The sequence below is a fragment of the Castor canadensis genome, chromosome 11 (assembly GCF_047511655.1).
Source record: "Castor canadensis chromosome 11, mCasCan1.hap1v2, whole genome shotgun sequence".
NCBI lineage: Eukaryota > Metazoa > Chordata > Mammalia > Rodentia > Castoridae > Castor > Castor canadensis.
In genome coordinates, this window is record NC_133396.1 from 100,307,626 (window position 1) to 100,325,812 (window position 18,187).

General features: G+C 45.2%; 3 protein-coding genes across 11 annotated transcripts; 1 reads left to right on the plus strand and 2 right to left on the minus strand.

Moving 5' to 3' along the window:
• Positions 1-6: 6 nt before the first annotated feature.
• On the minus strand, positions 7-2,950 carry Nit1 (nitrilase 1). 7 transcript variants are annotated; one of them, XM_074047678.1, is made up of 7 exons: positions 2,815-2,950; positions 2,106-2,201; positions 1,603-1,857; positions 1,379-1,482; positions 1,057-1,190; positions 776-901; positions 7-535 (listed from the first exon to the last, which is right to left on the minus strand). In XM_074047678.1, the coding sequence occupies exons 3-7, from the start codon at positions 1,845-1,847 to the stop codon at positions 269-271; spliced, it is 876 nt and encodes a 291-aa protein (XP_073903779.1). In that variant the 5' UTR covers positions 1,848-1,857; positions 2,106-2,201; positions 2,815-2,950; the 3' UTR covers positions 7-268. The 7 variants fall into 7 exon arrangements, with proteins under 7 accessions (XP_073903779.1, XP_073903777.1, XP_073903775.1 ...); XM_074047676.1 differs by having other exon boundaries at positions 2,806-2,943; XM_074047674.1 differs by having other exon boundaries at positions 2,793-2,930.
• Pfdn2 (prefoldin subunit 2) lies at positions 2,890-16,117 on the plus strand. 2 transcript variants are annotated; one of them, XM_020174356.2, is made up of 4 exons: positions 2,890-3,018; positions 14,698-14,786; positions 14,903-15,026; positions 15,634-16,117. In XM_020174356.2, the coding sequence occupies exons 1-4, from the start codon at positions 2,944-2,946 to the stop codon at positions 15,808-15,810; spliced, it is 465 nt and encodes a 154-aa protein (XP_020029945.1). In that variant the 5' UTR covers positions 2,890-2,943; the 3' UTR covers positions 15,811-16,117. The 2 variants fall into 2 exon arrangements, with proteins under 2 accessions (XP_020029945.1, XP_073903781.1); XM_074047680.1 differs by lacking the exon at positions 2,890-3,018 and adding an exon at positions 5,024-5,236.
• Positions 16,118-16,150: 33 nt separating this feature from the next.
• Positions 16,151-17,979, minus strand: Klhdc9 (kelch domain containing 9). 2 transcript variants are annotated; one of them, XM_020174350.2, is made up of 4 exons: positions 17,394-17,979; positions 16,981-17,140; positions 16,692-16,890; positions 16,151-16,430 (listed from the first exon to the last, which is right to left on the minus strand). In XM_020174350.2, the coding sequence occupies exons 1-4, from the start codon at positions 17,912-17,914 to the stop codon at positions 16,264-16,266; spliced, it is 1,047 nt and encodes a 348-aa protein (XP_020029939.2). In that variant the 5' UTR covers positions 17,915-17,979; the 3' UTR covers positions 16,151-16,263. The 2 variants fall into 2 exon arrangements, with proteins under 2 accessions (XP_020029939.2, XP_073903773.1); XM_074047672.1 differs by having other exon boundaries at positions 16,692-16,914.
• Between the last annotated feature and the right edge of the window lie 208 nt (positions 17,980-18,187).

Here is an 18,187-nt window from a genome sequence, read left to right on the forward strand (position 1 = left end):
CAGACATTATGATTATATTTTTTTCAATGCCAGTGCTGTTTAGCCCTCAGCGTAACTTCAGTTTTCATGAAATAAACAGCGACTATATAAAATTCCACTTTTCTGAAATTGAAATCTGAGCTCAGGTCAAATTTCTGTTTTTTTCAAGTTGAGCCTGTGATCCATCAAGAGAGCTTAAGGTTCTCCAAGTGAGGGAGCTGTGCTTGGGTCCTGCCTGCAAATCACAGCCTCCTTACAGTGGAGGTCTCAACTCATAGAAGTTAAAACCTTAAGACAGTGGGTGACTCAGATTGCCATAGAGGTCAGGCCTGCGGTGTTGGAACACAGGCAGGTGTTGGCGAATCTGTCGAAGATAGTTGAGGTCGATTCGGGCAAGGCAGAGGCCTTCCCCCTCAGAGCAGTGGGCTACCACTGTTCCCCAGGGGTCCACCACCATGCTGTGGCCATAACTTGCTCTTGTCTCATGGTGGCGTCCACACTGTGCTGGTGCCACCACATAGCACTGGGTTTCAATGGCACGGGCCCGCAGCAACACCTGAGGATGAGATGTGTGTTCACTCCAGTATATGTACTAGCTACTGGGGAAGTGACAGGAAATAGGCATTACAACCCATGTGACCATTCTGATAATTGCTTAGGAAAATGAGTGATAACTGTTTGGGGAATGAATTTTCCCACTAGGTGGGAAGGGGAGGAAACATTTTCAACTGGTCAGGCTGAGGGAGGAGAATGAAGTTGAAAAAGGTCCTCATGTTTTGAAGAGATACTCTCTTACCTCCCAGTGGGCTGGGCCTGTGACAGATCCAAAAGCTGAAGGATAGGTAAGTATTTCTGCTCCAGCTTGAGCCAGTGCCAGAGAGAGTTCAGGGAACCGTATATCATAGCAGATAGCTAGACCGATCTGAAATGAAAAACCATCTACTTAACTTCCCTGTTATGCTTGCCTCAGCATCTAGTACCTCCATTACTCCACTCCTGAGGGTTTTCTATCTATTGCCAACTTCAGTGTATTCCTGCTCCCCTCTTCTCCCACTTTCATCCTCTTCCAACTCCCACCTTGCCTGCTGGTGTGCTGACAGGTGACTCAAGACTGGGCCCTGGCATGGTAGAGTTGCTTTCACGCATAGGCCCCTGTCCTGGAAGCTCTACATCACACAGATGTGTCTTCCTGTAAGTGGCCATTATTGATCCTAGAATAAGAGGGAGAAAAAATACTCGGTGCTAGTGCTCTAGAAGTTCTGCTTGTTTCTTTTCCCAAGATGATTATAGACTAAGAAGTTAAAAAAACAACAAAACAAAAAACCCTAAAACCTTGGGCCAGTTGAGAAAACAATTTTGGGGATCTTAAGTTTAGAGGAAGGCTAAAACGAAGTCTCACCCTTATTGTTCAGAAGCACATGACAATTGTAGATTTTCTTTGTCTGCTCCCAGTCTTGGCCACGCTCATGGAAACCACCCAAGGACAGCCAGAGTCCACATTCCCTGGTGGAAGGGGACACTGACAATTCTTCTCAAGGCTCTACTCTTACATCTGGCAATCCAGGAACACTGCCAAGCAAAGATTCTACCTCTCCCCACCCCCCTACCCCCAACTTCTGGTACCTGGCAAGCTGGCTATATTCTCTGAAAAGGTCCCCACCCAGTGGCTCCGAAAGGCGAAGTGTCTCTGCAGGGTCTCGTGCAATGAAGTCAAATGCCTCGGGCAGGAAAGCTAGGCAAGCACCCAATCTGGCAGCTTCTCGAACCAGCTCAGCACACGTTTTAAAGTTCTGTTGCTTGTCTGGTGTCGATGTTAGTTGGCACACAGCCACCAGGGGCAGCTCCCAGGAGGAAGAAGAGCTAGCCATGGCTCTGGGTCTGTGAATAGCACAGGTAGCATTCTCAGATTTCTTAGCATGGAATAACCCAAATTTAATGACTGGGGCTCAAGTGGGGAAGCAGGACTGCCTTTTCATTCTGCTCTTACAGAGCACGCTAACCCAGGGTTAGTGGACTCATTAATCAACTGTTTTGTGGATGGCTGACACCTTTGTGTTTCCCACCACCCAGTCAACACTGAGCATCTACTATGTGGCAAGCACTGAGGACGCAACAAAACACGTTACCTGGGTTGAGCACACAGTACTGAGAGTCGTGGTATCCGGAGTCCAGGGCACAGAAGGGACAGAAGCTGGTGAGAAGGCTTGGTGATGAAGCCCAGCCTGAGGAAGGTGAGAAATCGGTATACCAAACACTCCTTTAAGCAATAAATTTCTAGGATTCTCTGTCATCTCTCTTCATGTTGTACCCTGCCCGGGATCCCCGACCCCCAAGGCTTCAGAAACACTTCTTACTGCAAGTATTTACGGTCTTGGAAAGAGATCATAAAGTGGAAGGTGGAAAACGGGACTATGACCTCAACTTCCAGCAATCTCACGTTAAACTGAAGCCCTTTTCCTCTGTCAAACGTTTCCGCAGTTCAAAAGTCATTGGGAAACCTTCCTCGTTTCTCCAAACCTCTCTCCTCGGCTGTGAACTTGCACAGTTTAATTGACTCAACGAATATTTCCCACCTTCCACCAGAATCTCCGAGGGGGAGTTCGCCCTCCTTCGTAGGTCCCCCGCCCCGATGTGGACAGAGGGCACAAGACCAGATCCCAACCTGCGCCCCTCCCTCTCCTCTCCCGGGTTAGTCCCTCGCTCCTCGCCCCCCCCACCCCCGGCTTCTCCCTAGGGTGGCGATCTCGGTTGCACAAATTAAAGCACCGCAGGTGGAGTTCACCGCAGCGGGCGGAATAGGGAGCAGGTCCTACATGAAGGTACAACCAAAACCACCCCGCAGGATCGGATCCGAGGAGCCGCAGGGAAGCAGCAGCTCAGGGGGAGGGGGCGGTGATTCAGGGACCGGACGTGACGCAGCGAGGGGTCAGGCCGCGCAAGCCGGAAACCCTGCAGGCGGCGAAGATGGCGGAGAGCAGCGGTCGCGTCGGCAAGAGCAGCGGGAGTGGCGCGGGCAAGGGGGCGGTGTCGGCCGAGCAGGTAAGGAGTTGAGAGCGCCGAGGAGGGCACTCTGCGGGTCGGGAGTCGGAGCGAGAAATGGGTGTGGGAGTGTCCTGGGCTTGTGCTTTTACTCCAGTCCCACATGTGCGTGACCGCCCAGCGAGGGGAGGGTCCTTGGAGAAGCTGGCCGAGCCCCTAGGGAGAGAGTAGGCGGGTGGGTAGGTGAGAGCCACGCCCCCTGGGGTGTTGGATGAGCTAGGGGAGGGGAAAGCCCGGAGCCCGAATCTTTGAGGATGCCCAGGTCTGAGGGGACAAAGGTCGTCTTTTCCCCACCTTTCCTCAGCACCCTAAACAGAATATGGTTGGGCATGGGTAGCCAGTGAGAAATTCCGGATTAGTTAGTAAGCTGGTAGTATGGTCTGTTAACGTGACCCTGAAAACACGTTGACAATTGGCGACACCGCAGAGCCACGTGACTCACATACTCTGACACTCTAGTGTTCTAACCTGTTTTGGTTCGGTAGTCAGTCATTAACTAGATTAACTCTCTTAAGATACCAGAAACGCTTTGCTAATCCGAATTTGCTTTTCCCAAAGTTCCTAACATCGGGAAATATGATAAATTAGTCAAAAAGGCTTTTATGGTTTGGGAAGCCGTAGTTTGTTAGTCGTGGGGCTAGTGTTTAATCGTGGTGGAGAGATTTATACACTAGAAATGAGAACAGACGGCTGAAGGAATGGCTCAAGCAATAGAGCTCCTGCCTCGAAAGCGCAAAGCCCTGAGTTCAAACTTTGGTACTCTTCCCGTCCACCCGCCCCCCTCAAAAAAAAAAAAAAACCCCAAAAACAAAGAAAACAGGTGGGGTTGAAAGTACATCTCAGCGGTAGAGTTCTTGCCTAGCCTGCCAATGCCCAGGTTCTATGCCCAACCCTGCAAAAAAAAAGAGGGGGTGATCCAGACACAGTAGCTCGTGTCTATAATCCTGGCAACTCAGAAGGCAGAGATCAAGAGGATCGCGGTCCCAAGCCAGCCCCGGCAAATAGTTCGTGAGACCCTATCTCAAAAAAATCCAACACAGGACTGGTGGGGGATGGCACAAGGTGAAGCCCCACAAAAAGAAAGGGGGAAGGGATTTAAACAACAGTTATTTCAATCATGGGTACATTTATTACTTAGTTGTTGAACAATTAATACAGGGAAAGTTATATGCATAAAGAGTTTAAAAAACTATCCTTTGCCATCAAAGAGCATAGTCCGGTGGAGTAAATAAGACACGTTCTAAGAGAAATGTAGTATTGTGGGGCTTGGGGAGTTGAAAGAGGTAGCTTCTGACATTGTGGGGAGGAGGGAGAAGGCCTCCCATGTGCCAGGCATTCTCTTGGAGACAGGGAAACCCATAAATGAAACATGCCTTGTCTTTGAGTTGCTCATAGACTTTTTTCAAAAATGTTTGAAACCAAACAATAAAGATTTATTTGCCACACATAAAGAAGTCCTTTCTTTGATAGCTAGAGGAGAGGTTCCTAACTAATCAAGAGGTTTGGCCAGGTGTAATCATGTAATCCAGCACCCAGGAGATGGAGGCAGAAGAATCACAAATTTGAGGCCAGCCTGGGTAGTTAGTGAGACCCTGTCTCAAAACATAAGTAATCCCCAGGCCTATTATCCTAGCTACTTGGGAGGCTGAGATTGGGAGGATCAAAATGATTACATATGATCTCCCATGAGTTACTTCTTAACCTTCTCTACATATAAAAACATAATAGTACTTAAGTGCATTTAGAGTATTAGAAAATTCATGCAAAGTTTTTGCACAGTAATTAGAATACAGTATGTGTTTAATAAATGCTAGTTATCTTTTGTTTTCTAGAGGAGAAAATTCTCGGTCTTAATTCTTTTTTATTTTATTTTATTGTTTTTGCATTTACTTACATGTGTATACATTATTTGGGCCACCGTGAGCTTACTCTAAAGGATAAGAAAAGTCAGTCAAGCAAGGAAGGAATGGAAGATTTTCTAGTTAGAATAAATAATGTGTTCAGAAGCACTAAGGCATGATGTGCCTGGCATGTTTGGAATGCTGGTGGACTTTTGGATTGCAAGACTTCAATTCGGAGAAAAAAGGATAAAAGAGAACATAGAATGTCTTTCAGGTTTCTTAATGGTGCCATCGGAAAAGTAGGAAAACGAGCAAGTTTGATGAGAAAGATAAATTTATTTTAGTATTTCAAGTTGGGTTTCTTGGAAGACATCCAGGTAAGACATTTAGTAGCCAGTCTTTTTTGTTTTGTTTGTTTTTTTTGGCGGGGTTTGAACTCGAATGAATGCTTGCTAGGCAGGCACAACCACTTGAGCCACTCCACCAGCCTTTTTTTGTGTATGTTGGGTAGTTTCGAGATAGGTCTCTTGAACTGCTTGCCCAGGGCTGGCTTCAAACTGCGATCTCTGCCTCCTAAGTAGCTAGGGTTACAGGCATGAGCCACTGGTGCCCGACTGGTAGGCAGTCTTGACATACAAGAAGACATCTAAGTTGGAAATAGGATTTTGAGGATTGAATTTATGAATGATAGAAAAAGCTGTGGTTGTAGATAGAAATCCTGGTGGTTTGTACAAAAAGTGAAGGGGGAAAAAAATATGAACCAAGGGTAGAACTGCTGTGTAAGGGGAGGTAGAGAAAAGCCCTCAAAGGAGACTGAGAAAATGTGATAATTGAGTTCTGAGGCTGATCCTTGATTAATATTCTATAGTTCTGTAGCCCTTGTTTGTGTTCCAGAAAGAACACTGCAAGTAAAAATTACTTTTTTTTAAATAACTGCTGCAAATTGGAGCCACACATGTCTGTTACAAATAAGATGGAAGCAAGTAGTACATCGTGCTAGGCACTTTTACTTGTTTTCTCTTCTGTTATTTACTGCCATTTGAAGTTAAGACTTTTGAATTTCAGCGGCTATGGTCATCTGTGCCCCAAATCACTAACTGGAAGAGCAGGGCTTTTAATGGAGAGACTTGAAAATCAGAGCAAACTTTTTTTTTCCATTTATGATTGCATTAGAGCCTTGAGGGGTTGATGGATTTGAACAGGTGGAAGTGTAATAAAAACAGGGAATAGGGTATGATAGGAAGGAGAGAAGGGGAAAACAGAGATTGACGTGAAGTTTAGTGGTTGGTTATTTTAGCTAAGTCATGAGGTTTAAGTTAGAAAGATGTGGTCCTTAAAGCAAGTTAAATAAGGCCATAGAGGTCTTTGAGTGCATGGCAAAGAATGTGGGACTTTTAAATGTAAGCAGTGAGGGAGTCACAGAAGGATACATGTTGTACTATTAATTTTTTTCTGTTATATCAAATAATACATTTAGTTATACAAAAATGTAGAAAACACAGGAGACAGTACAACATAGGAAACAAATTACCCATTCTTACCATTTTGTAGTGTATCCTTTGTGAGCCCCCCTCCATACTTTTGCATCTATTGTCCATTTTCTGTTGCTCTAACAATATACCAGAGGCTGCGTAATTTATAAAGGAGAAAGATTTATTTTGGCTCAAGGTCTGGAGGCTGGGAATTCCATGCAGCATTTGGCAAGAGGATCATAACATGGTGGAAGGTGAAAAGGGAAGTGAGTAGTTACTGCAAGAGACAGCATGAGGAGCAGCCTCACTTTATAACAACCTGCTCTCATGAACACTAAACCTTTCCTACAGAAGGGCGTTGTGACCTAGTTGTCTTTTAAAAGCCCTGCCACAATGGCAGTCAAAGTTCAACTGGAGTTTCAGAGGGAATGAACCATATTCAAACCATAGCTCCACTCCTGGCCACCTAAAAGTCATGTCCTTGCAATAGAAGATGCAATTATTCTGTTCCAGCAAATCCCCAAAGTCTTAACTTGGTCCAGCACCAAGGCAAAAGTCCAGTTTCATTTGTGAGCCTGTGACATGAAGATAAGCTGTCCACTTCCAAAATAATAGTGTTGAGACAAGCACAGGGTCATCATTCCCATTCCCAAACAGAAAAAATAGGTAGAGCACCTGCCTAGCACGCCTGAGGCCCTGAGTTCAAACTCTAGTACCACCAGAAGGGAGAAGTAGCTAACAGGCCTTAAGCAAATCCAAAATCCAAGAGGCTAGACATTTAAGTTTTAAGATTCCATGATAATAATAATGATTCCATAATAGTTCCATGTATCACCTACTGGGCTTCCAAAACGTTGGGGAGCCCCACCTCTGTGGCTTCAGTGGGCTTGGTCCATGCTTCACGTTCCTGGGTTGGGGTTGTACACTAGTGCCTGCAGTGTTACCATGCTGATACAAATGACAGTGGCTCTGCTGTTCGGGATCATGGCAGCTGCTTCATTAGGCATGGCTTCAGTGGGAGTTCTCTGTAGGACCTTTGCCCCCACAGGCAGTTCGCCATGCCTCCACAGCTCTTGGTTCTACGTGCCTGCAGTATATAGACTGCTAGACTTTGCTGGTGACCTCTGGAGCTGCAGTATAGCTATCTTGAAGCTGCTTGAGCCATTAGTTGGAGCATGCTGAAATGCAGGAAGCAGAGGCCTGATGTGGCTCTGGGCAGTGATCACTTTCTTTCTTCTAGACCCTAATATTCTGAGCCTGTGATGGGGGGCAACTTTCAAGATCTCTGAAATGTCTACATTCTTTTTGCCATTGTATGGTGAATAGCACCGGGCTCCCTTTTCTCCGTGCTGATCTCTAGCAAATGGTTGCTTGACTTCGCTCTTGCACATGTTTCACTATGTATATAACTAGGCTGTGTGTTTTCTAAAATCTTTAGATCTGCTTCCCTTTTAAAAAGTTCTGCTTTTAGGTCATTCCTTTCCTCTCACATCTCACGGAATACATGGTGATAAAGTGGGCATGGTGGTGCATGCTTGTAATCCCAGCACTTGAGAGGCTGAGGCAGGAAGATCATGAGTACCAGGCCAGCCTGGGCTATGTAATGCAACCCTGTCTCAAACAAAACAAAAGTAGCCATGCTGCCTAGGTGTTTCTTCTGCTGGCAGAAGATGAACTAGATGTCCAGCTCATCACTGTTAAGGCCTGTGTTCCATAGCATCCTAGGTCATGGATGTTGCAGTAAGTTCTTTGCTTATACTAGGCTAGGCTTTTTCCAGTTCTCAAGAACATATTCCTCATTTCACACTAGACAAACTGAGGCAGGAGAATTGCAAGTTTATACAGAGTGAGACTCGCAAAAAAACTCCTCACTTCTGAGAACCCATCACAATGGCCTTTACTGTCTCTTTCTACCAGTATTCTGGTATGTTTTGTTTTGTTTTTGTGGTGATGGGATTGAACCCAGGGCCTTGCTCATGCTAGGCATGTTCTCCACCACTGAGCCATTGCCTCCGCCCTCTTCTGGACACAGCTACTTAAGTACGTCCTAGCTTCCCTAGTCATCTTGTCTTCTGAGCCCTCATTAGAATTGCCCATAATGCTCTCCATGGCAATACAGTTTTTTTTTTTGAGACAGGGTTTTATTGTGTAGCCCAGGCTGGCCTGAAACACATGGTCTCATGGTCTTCCTGCCTTTGTATCCTGAGTCTGGGATTACTTGTGTGTACCACCAGGCCCTGTTGCAGTAGTCTTTTTCCAGCATTCACATCAAAACTTCCAGCTTTTGCCCATTTCCCAGTTCCACAGCTGCTTCCACATTTTCAGGTATGGTTATTACAACATCCACTTCTCTGTACCAATTTTTGGCCTAATTTGTTTTCTGTTACTATAACAGAGTACCTGGGACGGAGTAATTTATAAAGGGAAGAAATTTCTGTTGACTTACAGTTCTGGAGGCTCAGAGGCGTTTGACAGGGGTGTTACAGCATGGCAGTGGTGATGGCAAGCAAGCGATGCAGAAGGGAGAACACGTGCTCCGAGGGGCAGCTCAGCTTACTGTAACCTGCTCTTGTGAAAAAGCACTAATATTAGAGACTCCACATTCCAATACTGTTATAATGGCAATCAGAATTCAACACAAGTTTTTCCCCCCCTTCTTTGTGGTATTGGAGTTTGAACTCAAAGCCTCACACTTGAGTCATGCCCCTAGCCCTTTTTTGCTTTAGTTATTTTTTGGATAGTGTCTCATGCTTTTTGCCTGGGACCAGCCTCAGACCTCAATCCTCTTACCTATATCTCTCCTACCTGTGTTGCCTCCTACCTACATCTCCAGCATAGCTGGCATTACAGATGTGTGTCACCACACCTGACTTGTTTGTTGAGTTGGGGGGTCTTGCTAACTTTTTGCTGTGACTGGCCTTGAACCAAGATCCTCCTGATCTCTGCCTCCCAAGTAGGTGGAATTACAGACCTGCACCATCATGTCTGGCTCATCATGAGTTTTGGAAGGAAAAAAAATATCATTTTATTTATTTATTTATTTATTTATTTATATGTTGGCAGTATTGGGGTCTGAACTATGGGCCTCATGCTTGCTAGGCAGGTTCTCTACCACTTGTACCACTGCGCCAGTTCTTTTTTTGTGTTAGGGTCTTGTTTTCATTTTGCCCAGGCTGGTCTTGAACCGTGATCCTCCTGGTCTCTGCTTCCTCACATAGCTAGGATTACAGGCATGAGCCACCAGTGCCTGGCCAAAAAAACCATTTTAACCATACCAGGAGGGCATATGGTTTTTGCATATTTACATATTTTATTTTAGAAAAATAAGGATTGTATAGTATATAATGTTTTTTTTGGGTTTTGGGTTTTTTGTTTGTTTGTTTGTTGGTATTGGGGGCTTTGTGCTTGTAGGCAGGTGCTTTACCACTTGAGCACTCCACCAGCCCTTTTTTTGGGTTGGTTATTTTCGAGTTAGGGTCTCTCAAACTATCGGTCCAGGCTGGCTTTGAACCACGATCCTCCTGATCTCTGCCTCCTTAGTAGCTAGTATTACAGGTGTGAGCCACCAGCGCCCAGCTGGTGTTTTGTAATCTGTTTGTACTGTTTTGTAATTGTTTTTTAGGCCTAATAATATACCTTGGACATTTTTCTATACATTCAAGTGTTAGGACAATTAAATTAGCATCAGCATGTAGGATGGATTTGGGGAATTCAAAAATAGGGAGATAAGTTAGAAGACAGTTGTAGTATTTGAGACTAGAGGGTCATGAAGGCGTAAACTAGGGTGATGTCAAAGATCCTAAGAGAAAGGTAAATTCAATAAGTTTGGCAGTTGATGACATGAAGGTGTGTTCAGAGATGAAACCAGGTAGTGTAATTAGCAGAAATAGGGGAGACAAGGAGAGGAACAATGAAAATGGGGTAAAAGATGATCAGTTCAAAAGCTGAGTATGGTGGTACATATCTGTAATCTCAGCACTTGAGAGGCTGAGGCAGGAGAATTGTGAGTCTAAGGCCAGCTTGGGTGAGACCCTATCTCTTCCCTCCACCACCCAAAAACAATCATTCAGCCTTGAATAACCTGAGTGTAAGGTGTCTGCTACATTTAAGTTGAGATGATCTTTAATAATAGCTGCTACTATTACTGACATTTTGATATATGCTATATATTGTCTTAAGTCCCTGATGTAGGTATTTAATCAGTCCTCACAACAGTCTATGAGACAGATATTATCTCTCTTTTACTGAGATTTATTGTGAAGAAACAGGTTCAGAAGAGAAGTAAGTTGCTCATGATTTAGACTTTGAAGGCATTTCTGTATGTGACACACAAGTTCCTTCCTCCAGGACTTGGGAGTGTAGCTCAGTGGTAGAGCACTTGGCTAGCATGTGTGAGATCCTGGGTTTGATGCGCTCTCCCCCTCCCCCCAGTACTGCAAACAAAAAATAAAACAAAGCAAAAAACCCTCTTTCCTCTGATAAGTGTGCGTCTAAACTTTCTGAAAAGGCCAGTGTTTGCAGGTAGTTGTTGAAACTAACAATAGTTATACAACTAAAACAGTATAGTCATAAAGTGAAGAAATACTGTGAACAGAATTTTACATGCTGTTTCCATTGTAGGAGTGAGAGAGGAAGAACTTTCAGAAAAGAGAAAGAAGGGTCAAGAGGAAGGAGAAAATTGAATAGTCCTAGAAACCAAAAGGGAATAGAGGATCTGCATAAATCTGCACTTGACATGCTGTCTCAGTTCTCATTATTCCTCCATGGCAGTGCTTCTCAGCCTTGAGTGATTTTGGCCCTAAGAGACTTTTGGCAATGCCTGGAGACATTTTTTGAAGTCACAAGTAGGAGGTGCTACTGACTTTTAGTGGATGGAGTCCAGGGATGTTGCTAGACATCATACAATGCACAGGACAGTCCCTACAACAAAAAATTAGCTGGCCTAAAATGTCAGTAGTACCAGTGTTGAGAAGCTGTCCTGTTGTGTATTAGCTCCATTTTATAAATGAGGAAAAAAGAGAAGTAGATAAGTCAGTTATATAGCAAGTCAGTGGCAGTACTGGGACTGGACCTCCAGGTAAGATTAAAATTTGCGCTCTTTCCACCTATACCATGTTGTCACTAAAAGGAAGAGAGTTTCAAGAAGTAGATTGAAAACTGCTTTGAACCTAAATCCTGGTCTGTGCCTCCTGAGTAGCTAGAATTACCTGCATGAGTCACTGGTACCCGCTCCAACCCTGTTTTTGTTTGTTAGAATTAAATGAGACAAAGAATCTAACATAGTGCCTGGCACATGTAGGTGTCGCTCTATTGTGCAAACCACGAAAGGCTGATTATTATCAGACTATAGAAGAGATAGGTATTTAAAAATGGGTTGCATTTATATAGTTAGAATTTTCAAAGAAGATAATAAAGAAGACAAACTGCATGGTGAAAAATAACACAATATAAATAGAAAAGACTTTCTATCAAGAAATGTAAGGAATTGATATGGCTTTATATGTGAGCACATAGAAGAGGTTAATACACAGGAGTGGGAAATAGCCATGACAACTTCCTAAGAGAATTTGAATTGAAACTTGAAGAGAGAATTAGAGTTAGGGAGAGAAATAGGAATGAGAGAGGTTTAGGACAGTGTACCAGGTAGGTTGAAGATTTTACACAAGGGCCAGAAGGCAGATGATCAGAGAAACTCCCAGTGGCTTAGGGTAGTAAGAGTGCTAAGTTAAGATGTGGAGAGAGAACTGATTGGGAGAGGTAGACAGGAACAGGTCTACGTAAAACATGTTCACTGTGTTGAGGAGTTTGGATTTATCTTTTGAGCATCAGGAACTATTGGGGTGTGTATGTGTGTGTGTGTGTGTGTATTTATTTTTATTTTGGTTTTTTTGGTGATGGTGGTGGTGGTACTGGTGTTTGATATCAGGGCCTCACACTTACTGAGCAGGCACTCTACCACTTGAGCCATGCCCCCAGGCCTAGATTTATACTTTAGGTCACTGGTGCCACAGTGTGGAGAGTGTATTGAAGGGGGCAAATCTGGAGACAGTATAGAATTCAGGAAGCTACAGTCGTACAGGTGTGGTAGACTGTAGAAGTGGATGGATTTGAGGTAGTTAATAGATAGATGTAACTTAGAGATGAATTGAACGTGATTAGTGGATCAAGATGATTCCAAGGTTTCTGGAGTTAGATTTCAACTCTAAGCCAGGCACTGGCGGCTCACACCTGTAATTCTGGCTATTCAGGAGGTAGAAATTGGGAAGATCGCAGTTTGAAGCCAACCCCAGGTAAATAGTTCGGAAGACCCTATCTTGAAAAAAAAAATTCACATAAAAGGGCTGGTGGAGGTGGAGTGGCTCAAGTGGTAAGAGCACCTGCCTAGCAAGTGCAAGGCCCTGAGCCTGAGTTCAGATCCTGGTGCTGAAAAAAAAAAAAATCCCAACTCTAAAAATTATTAAATTAACAAAATTAATAAAAGTTACCATTAAGAGTCTGTGGAAGTACCATCATGACATTGCTGGTAGGACTATAAATTCCTTGGTCATCTTGGAGTGCTTTGTGTCAACATGCAATGCAATAGAGTGTTAACAGTCACTCATTAATGTCAACTTTTGTGAATATGACTCAAGCAAAATATCTAAAATTTTTTTAGTTTGCCTATCAGTGCTGTTTATTACAGAAGAATTGGAAATAAGCCAGGCACTTACTTGGGAGGCAGAGTTCAGGAGGATTATGGTTCCAGATCTACCCTGTCAAAAGTTAAGAAGACCTCCAGCTCAACAAATGAGCTGGGATCATGGTATACACCTGTCATCCCAACTATATAGGAAGCATAAATAGGAGGATTGTGATCCAGGCCTGCTCACCCAGGCATAAAGCAAGACCCTATCTCAAAAATAAGTACTCAGTTTCTGGGGTATCAGGAGCTTGTAGCAATAGCTTCTCTGGGCCTTTACATAAGTTACTTCTTGTGCTTTTGTCCTCCCCTTGTATTGCCCCCAACTTCTCATCCTTCAGGCTTCCGTTAAGATATTATCTCTAAGAAAGCCAGTATCAGTTTGGGTTTATAAACTACAAAACTTGACTTTTTTTTTTTTTTTTTTTTGGCGGTACTGGGGCTTGAACTGAGGGCTTACACCTTGAGCCACTCCACCAGCCCTTTTTTATGTTAGATATTTTTGAGATAGGGTCTCATGGAATTAATTGCCTGGGGCTGGCTTCAAACCGCAATCTTCTTGATCTCTGCTTCCTGAGTAGCTAGGATTACGGGTGTGAGCCACTGGTGCCCGGCTCAAAACTTGACTTTACCCCAGGTGTGGTGGCACATGTTTATAACCCCTGTACTCTAGAGGCCAAGAAAAGAAGATTGGGAGTTCGAAGCCAGCCTGGACTACATAATGAGATCACATTAAAAAAAAAAAAAACCTAAAAAGTAGAAAACTGACTTTTTTCTTTTTTTAAAGGAGTATTCACCAAATTGAACATAATAAAAAGAAAGGCTAATTAGCTAGACCAGAGTTCAAGAACTAGGCCAGTTTCACAAATCCAGGAGTAGGAATGGAGGACCATCTCTTTACCCAAAGTTCAAATTTCTGCAGAGAGACTGTGGCATGGAATAGGTCACTGCCTCTGTGGTCTGGCAAGAGCCTGGTGATTAGTGGCACAAGAACTTCACCAAATTAAGGAAGAGCAGTTCCCAGGTGGATGGGATGCTAGGCATAACCAAGTAAGAGTTTGTCATCTTATTTTTTGGTGGTGGGGATTGAACCCATGGCTTCTGGAATGCTGTCTGCCTTCTATCACTGAGCTACACCCCCATCCCAAGCTACTTATTAAGTTCTTTAAGTGTTTCAACCCTAGTGCAAAAAAGGGGAGGGGGATGGGGGATGGAGAGCTGCTAGAGTACTTACAGGAGAGCTTAAACTTGTAGGTAAGGAGGCCAAAAAGGGCTTTCTTTCTTTTTTTTTTTTTGGTGTGTGTGTGGGACAGTGCTGAGGATTTAATCTAGAGCTTTGCACATGCCAGGCAAGCTCTCTACCACTGAGCTACATTTCCAGCCCCTCCTCCAGCCTTATATTATAAATATCTTTAACAAATTATAACCTACAAGAAGCCAGAGGCCAAATCTGTTCTGTTACATACCCTAATGCCTAGCACATACCTTACACATAGTAGGCATTGAGTAAGTGCCTACTGTGGAAGGGAATTCTAGACAGACTAAAAAACTGCAGATTTGTGCTCTGCTCTTTTCCAAGGTAGGTATCCACTACTGCATCTCTGTAAAACCTGCCACCCCTTTTGCTATCTTTATTCTGTCGTTCACTGTGTCATCCTTCAACTCTGTCTCTCTCACACCTTCTTAGGTAATTGCTGGCTTCAATCGCCTGCGGCAGGAACAGCGGGGCCTAGCATCCAAAGCAGCTGAGCTGGAGATGGAGTTGAATGAGCATAGGTGAGAAAGTTGGAGAAAAGCAAACAGTAGAACAGTTTGGATGGGCCATTTTGTGAGGGAGGCTTGCAGTAGAGTGAGAGTGAATGCTGAAGTCCTGCCTTGTCCTCCTACCCTAGCCTAGTGATTGATACACTGAAAGAGGTTGATGAAACCCGAAAGTGCTACCGCATGGTTGGAGGTGTGCTGGTAGAACGGACTGTCAAAGAGGTGCTGCCTGCCTTGGAGAATAATAAGGAGCAGGTGAGCAAGAATTCCTGAGTAGAGGTTTTGGGCAACGGGGTGGCCAGGGATTTATGGAATATGGTGGAGGAAAGTCTAGGTAGGAACTCATGCTAATAGGCTAGTTAGCCCATTACACTGTGCTGAGTCTCATTGCTTAGATAAGGAGTTGTTGGCCCCATGCCCTTTCCATGGGCTATTTGTGTGCTTGAGTTGGGGGGAGAGGAGGTTAGAGTAGTGTTTCTCACAATGTAGTCCATGGATGCCTGTATCAAAATCACCCGAAGAACTAGTTTAGCAGTGCTGGGATTGAACTCAGGGCCTTGTGCATGCTAGGCCAGGTGCTGTACATTGAGCTACTTCCCTAGCCCAAGAACTTGCTTAAAATTCAACTCCCTGGACCCTCTCCTAGTCCACTGAATTACTTATGGATATGCTATAAGTGACATTTTAAAATAAGTGCAGATGATTTCCATGTACATTATAAAGTTTATAAACCATTGTGCTTAGAAGGGAATCACGTTAGTGTCTGGGCTACACTCTTAATACTTGGTTGTCATCTCTCTTCACTTCCTTTAACCATAATCCACCTGAAATCCTTACATAATCCCTGTTCCTTGCCCTCTAGATACAGAAGATCATTGAGACACTTTCACAGCAACTTCAAGCAAAGGGAAAAGAACTCAATGAGTTCCGGGAAAAGCACAACATTCGTCTCATGGGGGAAGATGAGAAGCCAGCAGCCAAGGAAAACTCAGAAGGGGCTGGGGCTAAGGCCAGCTCAGCTGGAGTGCTGGTCTCCTAGGGACCAAGGCCTCTGCATTTTTTTTTTTTTTTTTACCCTGACTCCCACTGATACTTTTCTCTTTATTGTTATTATTATTGTTATTTTCTCTGCTATTGTAATATTTTGTTTTTGTTAATTAAATGTTTTGATCAGAATGCTTAGCAGTAGCCTGAAACTTTCTCCCAATTAGGGGTGGAAACTGTTTAAGGGGAAGGACAGCATATAATTTGTGGTTTTTGTTTCCAATAGGTTAATGGCTCACAATATCAGAAAGGACCCATACTTTGTTCTTTCTCTTGCAAATAAAGCTATGTCTACTTATTTATAGCCTTTGCAAAAAAAGATTCAGAGACAAATGTTGACTTTCCAAGTGAAATTTAATTACCATTTAAAGTGAGACTGAGAGCTCTGGTCATAATACTTTATGGGTTTGCAACAAAACAGAAGCTTGGTGGTGCAATTCAGCACTATTTAGGTAAAGAGGTCCAGTATGCAAACCTGTGGGCTAGCAGTCCTGCTATCCTCACCAAAACCTCCAAACAGGTAAAGTTGATCATTCCAAAGGCAGGTTCGATGGCCCACACGTTTCAGTCCACGGTCTGCACAGGGAAAGTGGAACCACAAAGGAGGAGACTTGCCTGTTGGGTAGGGACAGATCGTGGTTATTGAGGCAAGAGTGCTTTGTTACCCTTAGGACTCCACACAACCAAATACTTGCCCATTATTTTTCTCCTCAATTGATTTGTGGGCCTCTTCTAATACTTAAAGACTGTATTCCTTTAACTCTTGACAACTAATTCTTTCTCCTCCCTACCCTATCACTCCATCCTCTTCCTGTATTCTTTAGGTTCTCCTGTCTTTCCTTCCTTCCCCCCTTCAATCATTAGTCTGGCTCTCACGGGTATCATAGATGTAGAGGTCATTGCAGATGGTGTCTCTAGCTTTGGTCAGTGTTTCTCCACCAAACAGCACAGCAAAGGGCCCCACCACAGAACACGAGTGATGCCGAAGTCCCTGGGGCCCTTGCCGGGACCCCTCTCTACTGCTTACAAGCCTTGCAAGCTGTTCCATCAAATGAGGGGCCGCAGATTGTTCCTCCTTGGGGGAGAAAGGAAGGATTGCCTGAAGGGATTTGGGTAGTACAATTATAGTCCCCTTCCACCCTAGCAAGATATTAGTAGGTGATACCTTAATCTTTCCATGATTCCATTGCCCAGCTACTTCTGGTTCACCTGAGTTGCAACCCCCGAAGAGCAATAGCTGATGACCTGGGTGGGGCCCAGGAGTTTGGAGGAGGGCAGCACAGTGACCTGAGCGTGAGACTGTATGGCAGCCTTCTTCCTTGAAGCTGTGGATATGCAGAAATTTGAGGCCTGAGTGAGGTTTTCTGGAAATTGTGTTGCAGTGCCTTGTCTGCACAGTCCTTGTCAAAGATAGCCAGCATGGGGCAGTTCCCCATAAGGGTAATACTATAAAGCCCAGCTCTTAGACTTGTTAGATGGAGGGTAAGGATGTGGATAGGTTGTATGGAGATGCTTAGCATTTGTTTTTCCAGTGTAGATGAAAGGAGGTTGGAAGGTTTATGGCAGGGGGTGCCATACCAATAGGTGCGGGCTCTGGGGTCCAGCTTTAACGTGTAGATGCTTCCATAGCGTCGCTGAGTGCGGACACTACCCTCTCTGCCAGCCACCCGAAGTTCGCGGTCCGAGAGGCGAGTGCAGGTGTGACTACTGAGGCCAGCAGGGGGGCAGTTGCTAGGGGTCCCTGTCCACGCCTCCCACACTTCACGTTCCGTGTCTAGGGCGGCCACTGTGGCCAAGCGGCGCGACCCATCCCAGCCGCCCACCACGCAGAGCCAGCGCTGGCCCACGGCTGCCGCGTCGTGGTGGCTGCGTGGGGGGCAGCCCGGGGCTCCCAGTCGCACCACCTGGCCCCCAGTCGGGTCGAAGACCACAGCATCACTGCTAGGGTCTCTCTCTCCTCCTGCTATGAGACCCCCTACCAGATAGAACCGTCCCCCCAGTTCGGTGCAAGAATGGAAGGCGCGAGCCAGAAGCGGGTCCCGCGCCACTGGCCTCCAGGCCCAGCCCGAGGCCCCAGCCCGACCCTGGGACACTGCCATTCTCCATGAGCCCGAAGGGGGAGGGCGCGGGGTGTGCGTCTTGCGGCGCGCCCCTACATCGGGGCCAGATACCTTGCTTTCGGTGGGCTTCCCTGGGAACCCCCCGCTCCTGGACACCAGCCCAAGTCCCCACCTCCAGCCGGCGGCTTCTCTTCGCGTCGCCCAGCAACCACTGCGGCAGCGCCGCTGCAAACTGAAGGTCGCAAAGCTCTGGTTACCGTGGAGACAGGAGTCCTAGGTAACTACCGGGAATCGTACAGTAATGTCGCCAAG

What these genes read in the sequence shown, in the direction of transcription:
- Pfdn2 (XM_020174356.2), top strand. Translation starts at nt 2,944, where the DNA reads ATGGCGGAGAGCAGCGGTCGCGTCGGCAAGAGCAGCGGGAGTGGCGCG. An exon ending in GGGCGGTGTCGGCCGAGCAG is followed by an intron (nt 3,019 to 14,697) that starts GTAAGGAGTTGA and finishes ACACCTTCTTAG; the next exon opens with GTAATTGCTGGCTTCAATCG. An exon ending in ATGGAGTTGAATGAGCATAG is followed by an intron (nt 14,787 to 14,902) that starts GTGAGAAAGTTG and finishes CTCCTACCCTAG; the next exon opens with CCTAGTGATTGATACACTGA.
- Nit1 (XM_074047673.1), bottom strand. Translation starts at nt 2,469, where the DNA reads ATGACTTTTGAACTGCGGAAACGTTTGACAGAGGAAAAGGGCTTCAGT. An exon ending in TGTGCTTCTGAACAATAAGG is followed by an intron (nt 1,191 to 1,378) that starts GTGAGACTTCGT and finishes CTCTTATTCTAG; the next exon opens with GATCAATAATGGCCACTTAC. An exon ending in CAGGCCCAGCCCACTGGGAG is followed by an intron (nt 536 to 775) that starts GTAAGAGAGTAT and finishes TCTCATCCTCAG; the next exon opens with GTGTTGCTGCGGGCCCGTGC.
- Klhdc9 (XM_074047672.1), bottom strand. Translation starts at nt 17,914, where the DNA reads ATGGCAGTGTCCCAGGGTCGGGCTGGGGCCTCGGGCTGGGCCTGGAGG. An exon ending in CCCAGAGCCCGCACCTATTG is followed by an intron (nt 17,141 to 17,393) that starts GTATGGCACCCC and finishes GCATATCCACAG; the next exon opens with CTTCAAGGAAGAAGGCTGCC. An exon ending in GGAATCATGGAAAGATTAAG is followed by an intron (nt 16,915 to 16,980) that starts GTATCACCTACT and finishes AAATCCCTTCAG; the next exon opens with GCAATCCTTCCTTTCTCCCC.